Source organism: Sphaerodactylus townsendi, linkage group LG02 (assembly GCF_021028975.2).
Source record: "Sphaerodactylus townsendi isolate TG3544 linkage group LG02, MPM_Stown_v2.3, whole genome shotgun sequence".
Classification (NCBI taxonomy): domain Eukaryota; kingdom Metazoa; phylum Chordata; class Lepidosauria; order Squamata; family Sphaerodactylidae; genus Sphaerodactylus; species Sphaerodactylus townsendi.
Genome location: NC_059426.1, coordinates 174,389,951 through 174,403,523, shown reverse-complemented (window position 1 = coordinate 174,403,523; position 13,573 = coordinate 174,389,951). Strand labels below are relative to the sequence as shown.

Here is a 13,573-nt window from a genome sequence, read left to right as displayed (position 1 = left end):
TCGCTGCTCGAGGAATTCTGAGGAACTTCCATTGTGCGGTCTCAGCCTGGGAGAGGAGGAGTGGCTCCTTAAACACTCAGCATTTTCAGTTGCGAGCATCCTGGGTGCTAGACAAGGACGTAGGTAAGGGGGGGTTTCTCGGGTTCAACCCCCCCATTACATCTCCGAAGCTTTGCCCCCGCTTTGGTGATTTTTTTGTATTTTTAAGTGTTTTTTCGGTTTTTGGCCTGCAGGAGGCGCAGTTTTTAGGCTAACAGCACCAAACTCTCAGGGTATCTTTAGGAGACTCTCCTGATGATACCACCCAGGTTTGCTGAAGTTTGGCTCAGGGGGTCCAAAGTTATGGACTCCCAAAGAGGATGCCCCCATCCCCCATTGTTTCCAATGGGAGCCAATAGAAGATTAGCTACACCTTTGAGGGTCCATAATTTTGGACCCCATGAACCAAACTTCACCAAACCTGGGTGGTATCATCAGGAGAGTCTCCTAAAGATACCCTGAAAGTTTGGTGCTGCTAGCTTAACAATTGCACCCCTGACAGCAGGCACCCCCCAAATATCCCCAGATTCTCCTTTTAAATCCAACCCCTTCGGCATGGATTTAAAGGGAGAATCTGAGGTCCCCAGTTTAAACATGGAAAGTGATGCTATTTCAGGATGGGGGAGAATCCACCCCAAAACAGCATCACTTTAAATTTTGTTTTAACTGGGGACCCCAGATTCTCCCTTTCAGGTGGATTTAAAAGGAGAATTTGGGCTCCCTAGTTTAAACACCATTGAAAGTGATGCTGTTTGGGGGTGGATTCCAGCATCACAGCGGCCGCCCGTGGTGGTGGCCCCCCCTCCGCAAAACTTTGCACCGGGCTCTATTTTCCCTAGCTACCCCTCTGCCCAGCCAGTGTGGGGGGCAGGGGAGTCTGCCGTCCCTGGCCTCAGAGAGCTGCTTTTATAAGCACTGAGGCTGGGGGCGGGACTTTGGGAGGCGTGGCCACGCACCCTGAAACCCCCCCCCCATTAAAAATCTATGCCTACATCACTGGATAAGAGTGGTAAAAATGGAATCGCGGAGCAGGACGAGATCTGCTGGTAATTTGGTTTGTCCCTTTTGCAGTCGGGCTGAATCTTCTGTATCTGATTTAACATACTGTGCGAACAATTGAAACCCCCCCCCCCCCAGCCTGGGGATTAATTTGCACCAGCCCTCTCTGGGGTACCAGGTGCGAAGAATCACTGTGGCTTCAGTACGGCTGGCGTCAGTAGGACCACAGGTGCGAATCCAGACCCCTGTTCTGCTCACAAAAGGCATGTGGGCAAAGGCCAATGCAGCGGAGGGGAGAGGGGAAAGTTGCTGTTTATGCAGCAGCAATTGGAGCTGCGTGATACGGGATCAGCCGCAGTGTCTTTTTAAAAGTCACATTTTATATAGCAGTTGTGGTTTTTCCTGGCTGTGTGGCCATTGTCTAGTAATTTTTGCTCCTAACTCTTCGCTTGCATCTAAGGCTGGCATAAGATGTGCTTCTCTCCAAGACTTTGCGTGGAGTGATTGTGTGGCCGAGTATATATTTTGTCTCCTTCGCAGGGGCAGGGGGAGGGAGTGAGCCACGTTTGCGTGTGTCTGGGTGGAGTTCATTTACATTTGCATTTGAATGTGTTTATCTTTTTTGGTTTTGGTTGTTTTTAGTACTGGTCACCAGGTTTTGTTCATTTTCAGACTCTTTTTGTTGAAACTGTCCCAGTGTTTCAATGGCTTCCTTGGCAATCTGACATATTAACTATCAGAATTGTCAAGCGTTTTTACCATCTGATCTTTTTCCCTCCCCCCCCCCCCTTCTCTTTCAGGCGTGTTCCAAAGTTTGTGCCTATGTCCGAAAGCAAGTGGAAAAAATTAGGAACTCCATGGACGGCAAGAACGTCGACACGGCCCTGATGGAATTTGGGGTCCGTTTCCACCGGCTCATCTTTGAGCACCTCCAGCAATATTCCTACAGCTGCATGGGCGGCATGTTGGCTATCTGTGACGTGGCCGAGTACCGGAAGTGCGCCAAAGAGTTCAAGGTAAAGGGTGGCTGGGCTTGTCTAGCGGGCTGTGAGATGGGGAACCTGGCAGGCATGTAGTGGCTGTCGGGGTCAATGTGGAAAGCATTAGTACGTTTGACAGGGCTGGGTTCAAACTTCATCCGGACTAGGATTCAGTTGGGTGACTTTATGGAACATAAGAACATAAGAACAAGCCAGCTGGATCAGACCAGAGTCCATCTAGTCCAGCTCTCTGCTACTCGCAGTGGCCCACCAGGTGCCTTTGGGAGCTCACCTGCAGGAGGTGAAAGCAATGGCCTTCTGCTGCTGTTGCTCCCGATCATCTGGTCTGTTAAGACATTTGCAATCTCAGATCAAAGAGGATCAAGATTGATAGCCATAAATCGACTTCTCCTCCATAAATCTGTCCAAGCCCCTTTTAAAGCTATCCAGGTTAGTGGCCATCACCACCTCCTGTGGCAGCATATTCCAAACACCAATCACACGTTGCGTGAAGAAGTGTTTCCTTTTATTAGTCCTAATTCTTCCCCCCAGCATTTTCAATGGATGCCCCCTGGTTCGAGTATTGTGAGAAAGAGAGAAAAATGTCTCTCTGTCAACATTTTCTACCCCATGCATAATTTTATAGACTTCAATCATATCCCCCCTCAGACGTCTCCTCTCCAAACTAAAGAGTCCCAAATGCTGCAGCCTCTCCTCATAAGGAAGGTGCTCCAATCCCTCAATCATCCTTGTTGCCCTTCTCTGCACTTTTTCTATCTCTTCGATATCCTTTTTGAGATGTGGCGACCAGAACTGAACACAGTACTCCAAGTGCAGTCGCACCACTGCTTTATATAAGGACATGACAATCCTTGCAGTTTTATTATCAATTCCTTTCCTAATGATCCCCAGCATAGAGTTTGCCTTTTTCACAGCCTGTCTTCCATACTGAAAATGGGAAGAATTAAATGCCACCCCAACAGAGATGGATTATCACAAGGGCCAGATCCAATACTTTCCCATCGGCCACTACAAAGGGTCGTTACTTATCCATCCCTCTCCAGGATCGGGTTTGTCCACGCTGTAAAAACCGAGTGGAGACTTTTGCTCACATTATACTCGACTGTCCGAGATATGTGGGCTTTAGGAATTTCTCTCCCAGGCTGACCCTAGACAAATCTGAAGGAGACTCTGACAGTTCTGTTGTGAGGCTTCTGTTAAACAATGCAGATGTCGTGCTCTTGGAAAAAGTAGCAAAATTTCTTTGACAAGTGACAGAACTTTCTAAGCAATGTATACTGCTATATACAGTCTTTCTGTCTGCATTTTGAATGTACTCTTGATTTGTACTTTATAAATGTCTGGTGACACTCTAGAGCAGCGGTCTGCAACCTGCGGCTCTCCAGATGTTCATGGACTACAATTCCCATCAGCCACTGCCACCATGGCCAATTGGCCATGGTGGCAGGGGCTGATGAGAATTGTAGTCCACGAACATCTGGAGAAGCGCAGGTTGCAGACCCCTGCTCTAGAGCCTATTTTAAATGTCTAATAAAGAGTGTTGTGTTGTGTTGTCATTAAATGCCATTCCTCAGGATGGTTTTTTGGGGGGGGGGGGAGGGGGGTATGACCAAGATATGAACGTGCCGTTGGGAAGACATTGGTCCCCCCCCCCCATGTGAGAAGCTTAGCTGATCCTTTGGTTTCTTTTTTTCCTTCCCCGTCGCTCCAGATCGCGCTCGTCTTGCAGCTTTTCGATACCCTCCATTCTCTTTGCAACCTCCTTGTCGTCGCGCCAGACAACTTGAAGCAGGTCTGCTCCGGCGAGCAGCTGGCGATCCTGGACAAAAACATCCTCCATTCCTTTGTACAGCTTCGCCTCGACTACCGGTCCGCACGCCTCGGCCGCCACTTCAGCTGAAGGGCGCAGAGCCAACTGCGACGCCGAGCCTTTTGCGGGGACTTAGTTGATGTCAGTAGCTAGGGGGCAGGAGGCGGGGGTGGGCGACCGATCACTCCAAATGGCAATCGCAGCCGTGACTGGAGCCTCTGTCCTCTCTTCCTGTGAAATAAATGGCCTCCGAAGATGAGCCTTCTGCCGAAATGCTTCCTGTGGTCACATTCATAAAAAAACCCGCCTCTCTGGAGCCTTTCGGCCTTCCCTTTTGAATGGAGCAAATCGTAATATGTTGGCAAACCCCCTCCCACGTTAATCACTTGGATTTCAGCACGGCTTCCCATAGGCCAATGCATCCGTCCATCCAATACTGCAACATAACGCTTTGCAGGCAGTCTGTGGCGGAAACCATCTTGAGCCAGACAGGGGAGCTGGCCCTGCAAATTGAGTTGACGTGAGCTGGCCCAGTCCTTTTCTTAGGTTTGCATTCTTAAATCCTTTGGTTCTTTCCAAGTGTCATCTTTCAGGGCAAACATTTGCTGGGATTAAACTTGGAGTCATCGACGAGCGATCAGGAATTGATGTCTGCAGAGAATTGTGATTTATGTATTGTCGAAGACTTTCACGGCCAGAATCACTGGGGTGCTGTGTGGTTTCCGGGCTGTATGGTCGTGCTGCAGTAGCATCCTCTCCTGACGTTTTACCTGCATCTGTGGCTGGCATCTTCAGAGGATGTGAAGACAATCCTCTGAAGATGGCAGCCACAGATGCAGGCAAAACGCCAGGAGAAAACGCTACTGGAACACGGCCATACAGCCTGGAAAACCCACAACACCCTAGTTATGGTTTATGCCTATTTGCAGAACTCCTGCTTTTCAATAGGCTTCTGGCCCAAGTCCACTTGGCCTCTTCCCATCCTTCCTTCCTCCTTCCCACTAGTTCCAGGAGCCCCCCATTGGTCACTTCCTGCTGCTCCTTTTCCTTCCAGTTCTGTGTTTGAGAATCCGTGGGGGGTATCCTAAATAAACACAGTGATAAGGAAGATTCACGCCCAGTAGTACCTGAAAGATCACCAGAGCATGAGCTTTCCAGAGTCATATAATCATATAGGTTGGAAAGGACCATGCAGGGGCAGCTATGGATGCCTGCAAAACATTAAGAGCCAAAACTACCAGACCGTGGCTGACACCCCCCGGAAAACTCACAGCGACCGGTGTGGAAATACAGCCTTAATTCTCTGTACACTGGAATCACGTGGACGTGAGCTGTTCAAGCCCAAACCATTACACCCGTGTATTGAACAGATGAAGAGTTTGGCCAGCCACCTTTTTAGAATCAAATCTGCTATTATTTGTGCTTTGAGAACCAGTGACCTGTGCAAAATGGCTTAGAGATATCTGTAGGAGGTAAGTATCATATAAAAAATATCGTAACCCACCGGCGTCCATCCGGTGTGGTGTATGATTTTTAAAGAATTCCTAGAGAAGCGAGAAGGGCCAGGCTGCCAGTGTTTACTGAGCTTTTCCTCTCTTTGACCTGGATTCTTTCTCTGCTCTGGCACGGCGACAAGATCAGCGTGAGGCTGGCTAGACCGTAGCGACGGTCAGGCAAGAGAAGGCAGGGTTTCCTCCATAAGGAGCAAATCTGATGGAGAGGTGGAAAAACTGGATGGAGGAGAATCGTTGGGATGACATCCCCCAGCAACGGTTGCAAACGTGACGGCCGGGAATCGTCGTCCGTCCAGGAGGCAGAGGTGTGAGTTGCACTGTAGGGGTGCCCTGCCTCGCCCTCCTTGGGATCCTCGCTGTTCTTGGCATTGGTGTTCTTACCAAAGGCCTTTCCACTGGAGTGTAAAGTCTTGTCCTCATACGGTTTCAACCCACAACTATTCCCCCTAAAAGCTTTTTCAGCATTTTCAGGCACAGTTAGAATAGCCTGATTGTCTAATGCTGTAGATTTTTTCTTTTAAAAATACTAAAATTGAACATGGTGTTACAGAGATAAGCTGGAGAGGGAGAAGCGTTCCACGTCTCCCCCCCCCCCCCGACTCAAAGCATTCTGGGAGAACGCTGTCTTGATGCTTTGCGCTTTCTTCCTTGGCCATGGCAGAGGCACAGACACCGGGGAACGTGTTTGCCTGTAACGGATGCCATCTTCTGACACTGTGATGTGGCTTCCAAGCATACCTCTCGGATACCTCTGCTGCTTAGAGCCAGCGTTTCAAAGCAGCGGTGGTGCTCACCAGCGTCCAATCTTTCGCGAAAGAGAAAGATCCTCAATTTGTCGAGGTTTCCAAATGGCAAGCGAAACCCAGCTGGCTCCGTTACGAGTTGGCACCAGGATCAGAAGAATGCTCAGAAACCTTCCTTTGTTGTATATTTCTCCCCCCTTTTTTAAAAAAAAGTCGTTACAAGTGTACCTTTACTCTGTTTAGTAGGGTTGTTCGTGCAACCCTGTGTTGATCTGCAATGGTCTCTCATTAAACCCATTAAAAATTGATAGAACAGAATGCGGACGATGCCTCTAAGTCGGTGGTCTTTCAGTCGAGACTCTCTTGGTTGCTTCTGTTCACATGGTATTATGGGCTCCTCACAACTTAATAAACCCTGGCCCAATGTAATAAGTTCCGCAATCAAAATTGGGGATGAATATCCCCTCCTGACAAGGGACTGCCTTCCAAAGTTTGTGGTTTCCTTAGGAGTTCCAGAGTTCAGCTGTTGGTCTGGCAGATTTGGGAGCTGCTTGGTCTCCAAAGACTTCTCTTCATTTTCTGTTTGTGCCTCCTCTGATGGAGAGGGAGGGAGCACAGTGTTTGCATGTGGAAGTCCCGGGTTCGTTCCTGGTCATCTCCAAGGACTTAGGCAACAGGGCCAAGAATACCCTGGAAAGCCAGAAAAAAGTAGACAGTAGGGGGTAGGATAGGCTTATGCTTATTCAGAGTAGAAGAAGAGGAGGAGTAGGAGTTTGGATTTATACCCCACTTTGATGATGATGATGATGATGATGATGATTAGAAGAAGAAGAAGAGTTTGGATTTATATCCCCCCTTTCTCTCCTGCAGGAGACTCAAAGGGGCTGACAATCTCCTTGCCCTTCCCCCCTCACCACAAACACCCTGTGAGGTAGGTGGGGCCGAGAGAGCTCCGAGAAGCTGTGACTAGCCCCAGGTCACCCAGCTGGCGTGTGTGGGAGTGTACAGGCTAATCTGAATTCCCCAGATAAGCCTCCACAGCTCAGGCGGCAGAGCGGGGAATCAAACCTGGTTCCTCCAGATTAGATACACGAGCTCTTAACCTCCTACGCCACTGCTGCTCCTATTATTATTATTATTATTATTATTATTATTATTATTATTATTATTATTATTATTATTATTATTATTATTACTACTACTGCTGCTGCTGCTGCTGCTGCTGCTGCTGCTGCTACTACTACTACTACTACTACATTTATTTATTTATTTATTTAACTTATTATACCACCCCATCCCGAAGGGGTTCTGGGCGGTGTACAATATAAAACATCATACATAAAACATCATAATATATTAGCTAGAGGAGCAAATCAAAATTATAATTGACATCTACGCTCCATCACTATAAAATCCCATTTAAAACAGCAGTTGTTTTTTAGTACAGGCATCCCACGAACCCTTAAAACCTAAACCCTCCCAGAGAAGAGTGGGGGGGGGGAAGACAGTGGGTCCTGGTGATGTTAAGGGCCCCTATATAGCAGAAAGGAATAAAGGGGGCACCCTCAGCGGCTGGTCTCTCCAAAGGCCTGGTGGAACAACTCAGTCTTACAGGCCCTGCAGAAATCGCCGAGATCCCGCAGGGCCTGGACAGCTGGAGGAAGAGTGTTCCACCAGGCGGGGGCCAGAGCCGTAAAGGCCTGGTGGAACACTTTCTCCTGCAAGGAGACTCAAGGTAGCTTACAAGCTCCTGTCCCTTCCTCTCCCCACAACAGACACCTGGTGAGGAAGGTGGGGCTGAGAGAGTTCCGAAGAACGGTGACCAGCCCAAGGTGACCCGGCAGGAATGTGGAAACATCTGGTTCCCCAGATAAGCCTCTGCCACTCAGGTGGAGGAGTGGGGAATCAAACCTGGTTCTCCAGATTAGAACCCCCCTGCTCTTAACCACTACACCACGCTGGCTCTATTATGAGAGGTCCATAATATTAAGGCTGTTATGAGAGGTGATACACACATAGGCAGAGCCAAAGGACTTCCGCTAGAAGAAAGCACTTCAGCAAGTAGAAGTTTCTTTCTTCACCGTTTTGCTGTAACCCATCCCATTTTCTGACATGGGGATAAGAACGTCAGAAGAACCCTGCTGGATCAATCCAGCATCCTGACCAGGGGTCTGCAACCTGCGGCTCTCCAGATGTTCATGGACTACAATTGCCATCAGCCCCTGCCAGCATGGCCATGCTGGCAGGGGCTGATGGGGTTTGTAGTCCATGAACATCCGGAGAGCCATAGGTTGTAGACCCCTGATCCTGACTCACATAGTTGTCAGCATTCTCCTCTGGAGGTCTAGCAACAGGGAATAGAGGCCTCGGCATAGAAGCCTCATTAGAACATAAGAGCCCTGTTGGATCAGACCAGTGGTCCATCTAATCCAGCATCCTGACTCACAGAGTGGCCAACCAGCTCCCGTGGAGATCCAACAAAATAAAAAAAAGGAGTTTGGATTTATTACCCCTCTCCCCAATTCTCTCACATAAGGAGACTCAAGGGGGCTTACAAACTCATTTCCCCTCCTGTCCTCATAACAGACACCCTGTGAGGTAGGTGGGTCTGAGAGAGTTCCGAAAAACCTGACTAGCCCAAGATCACCCAGCTGGAGTGTAGGAGTGGGGAAACACATCTGGTTCTCCAGATTAGTGTCCACTGACTCTCAACCATGCCCACTCAGAGGCCGAGGCCTTCATTAGAATGTGAGGAGAGCCCTGCTGGATCAGACCAGTGGCCCCTCTAGTCCAGGATGGCATTTCATGCAGTGGCCAACTTGTTCCTCTGGAGGTCCAGCAACAGAACATAAAGGCCAAGACCTTCATTAGAACGTGAGGAGAGCCCTGCTGGATCAGACCGGTGGTCCATCTAGTCCAGCATCCTGTCTCACTCAGTGGCCAACTAGTTCCTCCAGAGGGCCAACAAGGGGGCACAAAGGCCAAGTCTTTCCTCGATATTGCCTCCTGGCACTGTTCTTCAAAGGTTGGCTGCCTCTGAACGGCTGCCATCAGTCACCATGGTTAGTAGCCACTGATGGACTTGTCCTCCAGGAATCTGTCTGATCCCATTTTAATGCCATCTGTGCCATTTTAAGGCCACCACACACCCTCTGGCAGCAAATCCCACCTGTTGAATGTTCATCGAGTAAAGAAGTTTTTCCTCTTGCCTGTCCTCAATCTACTGGTGGTCAGATTGGAAGCCCCTGAGGGTTGACGATCCTCAGAATCATCTTGGGAGATGGGATCTGCAGCGGGAAGGGGAAAGCAGTGAAAATCTCCCCTGATTCCCATAGGCCAGTGGTGGCGAACCTATGCCACTCAAGATGTTCATGGACTACAATTCTCATCAGCCCCCTGGGCCATGCTGACGGGCTGATGGGAATTGTAGTCTGTGAACATCTGGAGTCCCATAGGTTTGCCACCACGGCCATAGGCACAGGCATGACATTAGGGTTTAACGTATTAAATACATATTTTATGGAATGCTTGTAAATAAAGACTTGACCCACACTTTAGGTCTTTTAATATACAATGACCAAAAAGGCTGGAGAAACAAAAAAAGAGAGTCTGGGGTCATTTCCGCATGGTCAAAACATCCTGGGTTGAGCAAGAAAAATATCCCTGTGCAGCCAAGATGTTCGCACAGTTCCCAGTCCTAAAGCGGGTTTGCCCCGCAATATTTCCCTCACCCCAGGGTATTCAAAAGCCACCAAATTGGTGGTTCTTTTCAAAAAAAAGTCTGCCACTGATATAAAGGAACGGGAAATTGAATCCGGTTCACCAGCTTAGAGCCTGTTGCTCATGTAGTGAAGTGGGGAATCAAACCCGATTCTCCGGATTAGAGTCCACCACTCAGGAGTGGGGAAACATATCTGGTTCCTCAGAACAGAGTCTTCTACTCTCAACCAGAACACCACGCTGGGTCTTTGTGGTGACTTCTATCCCTGAATCCACGGATGGAACTTGGACCCCTCGATCCGCACTCAAACAAACACACGCGTTATTTGTAAAATAAAATTTGGTGTGGGCTGGGGAGCTTAAAACCGCTGTGCGTTTCTAAATATTATAGCTATTATAGGGCGTAATTGAGGCAAATATTTCTAGCGGCACCTCAATATAATTTGAGGACTATCCAAAACGAAATTTTTAAAAATGCCCTTTTTCTGTTCTGCTAATGAGTTAAAAGTACCGCTTTTCTGAGACTCCCTCTTTGAATGTTGGCATTTAACAAGCGGCAATCAAGTGGGGGTTTTGAGAGGGAGGCGGGCACACGGCGGTGTAATTATGCACCTTCCAATTGGTTAAAATGGGAAATTGCCCATAGAGTGGAAAATAACGCTTGTGTGTGTGTTTTCCTCCCCCCTTTAAGGGTCCTATAATTTTTTAAAAGAAAAAAAACCTGACTTGGTATTTATGTTCTGTTTGCAATACAGCAGAAGGGGTGAGAATAATGAAAGGGAAATTGGGGGGAGGGGGGAACAGAGTGGTTACTTCTCCATCAAGAGTCAGCTTGAAAAAAAATATACATATTGTGAAACGGTCCCGAGGAGGACTGAAAAACCGATCTTTAAATGCTTAGAAACAGGCTGGAGCTGGGAGTCATAAAAGGTGAGAAAAGGACTCTAAATTCTAAGTGTGGCGGAGGCTTGCTGGTAGCAATTTAGCCGCCCCGAAAACATAGATTTCTTCAATCCTGGGGTGTACTCGGGGCGGGAGTGTTCTTGTGTGTTTTCATGTCTTGTTTCAGGATGAAACAGTTTCTCCTCGAATGCTATTCTGAACGTGTTGGGTCTCTATTGGCTACTGCCTGTGTCGTCGCCATCGCCGATCTCCATCAGTTTTTTTAAAACATAAAGTTGAGTGGTGCAGACGTGCTGAGGAACTTTGGTGGACTCAACAGGGACAGCTTCAAAAACATTTAACTTGTCTCCTCCCAAAGATGGCACGAATTCTCCCGAGCTGGACCGGCCAGGTTCTTGAAGGTTGCTGTTTTGTAGGCTTCTGACTGTCAGGAAGGGATGCTAATTTTGATCACATGCCAGTTTAATTTTCCAGATCCTCAGTTCAAACAATACTCATTTCATTAATACTTCTCCTTCTCGTGCGTTTTCTGTTTACTCATTCGTGTCAAAAAAATTCCCATAAAATTTATGCGATTCGTGGTGTTTGAAATCAGTTACACATACCGTGTTTCCCCGAATATAAGACAGTGTCTTATATTAATTTTTGCTCCCAAAGATGCGCTATGTCTTATTTTCAGGGGATGTCTTATATTTCTGTATTCTGTTCGTCAGGCATGCTTCCAAACAAAAACTTTGCTACGTCTTACTTTCGGGGGATGCCTTATATTTCGCACTTCAGCAAAACCTCTACTACGTCTTATTTTCAGGGGATGTCTTATATTCGGGGAAACAGGGCAGATAATGAACAATGCATAAGCTACACAAAGGTGCAGTGAAAACAGTGTATATCTATTTGGGTACTTCCCAAGTTTGCAGAAAAATCTGAAAAGTTAAATGGGGGGGGTTTTAAATCCCCCTGATTTTTTTTAAAAGTGAGCACGGGGCCCAGCCGTGTTGGCCACTGGGCCCAGAGGCATATCTAGGGGAAATGTAGCCCGGTGCAAAATCTGAGTTTTCTGGGGGGGGGGGCATATGGGTGGCCGCCCTCCCCCACCATGACCAAACTTTTTTTGCACCAGGTCTTGAAGTCAGTGTATGGACTTGGGGGGGGGGGGGGGGGAAGAAGGAGGGGTGTGGGGGTGATTTTCCGCCCCCACGTGACTAAATGGCCATAGCCCGGGGACATTTGACCCCGTGTGTCTCCTTGGGCGGTACGCCCCTGACGTGGCCAGACCAGGCCATGCTGAGATGGCAGCACGTTGAGAACCAAGCTGGATCCAGATGTGGCGGAGGCAGTGGTAGATGCTGGGATCAGCTTCCCAGATGTGCCATTGTCACAGCAGACACCTGTGGCCATTCTGGGCTTTAAGTGGTGGTGAGGGTATGTATTTTTATTTATTTATTTGTTTGTTTGTTTGTTTGTTTGTTTATGGGTTTTTTATACCGCCCAACCCCCGAAGGGCTCTGTGCGGTGCACAAGACAATTTCTACATAATAGTATATACAGACAAAACCCCATTAGATTAAAATAATTTAAATTTAAAACACAGCGGTAGATTCAATAAAAATGGCGTCAGCAATAACCCCAATTAAACCCTCCCAAGAAGGGGGAAACAGAACAAAAAGTGGGTCCCCTAGATGGCAAAGGGGACTCTGAAACCGGAGGAGTGGAAGGGGGCATCTCCGTCAGCGGCTGGACACTCCAAAAGCCCGGGGGAACAACTCAGTCTTACAGGCCCTGCGGAATTCACCAAGATCCCGCAGGGCCCGGACAGCTGGAGGAAGAGTGTTCCACCAGGCAGGGGCCAAGGCTGAAAAGTATAGTCTAATAACCAAGTGTGGGCTACATCTGTGAATACTTAAACCTGCAGATCGGGACCATGAAAAAAAGAAAACAGATTTTTTCCCCCTGCAAACTTGCAGAACACTCTGAAAAGTATGAAAAAAAAACGAGAGGGCGTTTTGGAGGGAGGTGTTGGGGAGGGGGCAACATCCATTTGACTGTAAACAATTAATTAAAATAACCAGCTAAGTCTCACACAAGTGGATTTTTGAAGGTTGCTCCGTCGACTTACTTTCCACCCAAAGTCAATTTGAGCATGAATGCGCCGTATTGTGTTCGTAATGGCAAACAGCTTCTACGAGAGACATTTATTCCACCGGCATGGATTCCAACTAGACAGCAATGATGCATTACAAATATATAATTATTTGCACTAATATTTGAGCAGGTGGAATGGATTAGTACACAGTCAACAGAACAGAGCTGATAACATGTATTTTTCTATATTAATATGTACTGTGCAACATGTATTAAAATGGTCAATAATTCATTTCCGCAGAGTTAGCAGTATTTACATTGCTGAGTTCTGGCGGGGCGGGAGGGGGCATCTCCGGGCCGGTGGAGCAAATGGGGAAAATGTGCACGTCGGCTCAACTTCTAAAAATATTTAAAGACCAGAATTATTCCACGGTGGGGGAGGGGTGGAGAGTAAAGAAGGGAATGATGGTCTCTTTCTGTTTTGGTTAAAATACCAGCCAAACTGACAACTCTCAAAGAAAATCATACTACTTCTTTGGGCAGCCGACTTCATTTGGGGAAATTCCTGGAAATGAGAGGGCAGTGTCTGTGGAATGGGGATTTTGGGGGCAGGATTTCACCTAGAATCCATGGTGTACCACTGACTCTGCCTTCTGAAGCAGCTATTTTCTCAAGGGCAACTGATCTCAGTAGTTGGTTGTAATTCTGGGAGATTTCCAGGCTGTTAGGCAGGGGTCCCCAAACTACGGCCCGGGTGCCAAA

General features: G+C 47.9%; 1 protein-coding gene across 1 annotated transcript in view; it reads left to right on the top strand.

Moving 5' to 3' along the window:
* Positions 1-4,122, top strand: part of EXOC5 (exocyst complex component 5) — a 38,527-nt gene extending 34,405 nt beyond the window's left edge. Inside the window, exons 19-20 of the mRNA XM_048484668.1 lie at positions 1,839-2,054; positions 3,751-4,122. Coding sequence (XP_048340625.1) covers positions 1,839-2,054; positions 3,751-3,939 — 405 coding nt within the window. The 3' untranslated portion in view covers positions 3,940-4,122. The remainder of the gene's footprint in view (positions 1-1,838; positions 2,055-3,750) is intronic.
* The last annotated feature ends 9,451 nt before the right edge of the window (positions 4,123-13,573 follow it).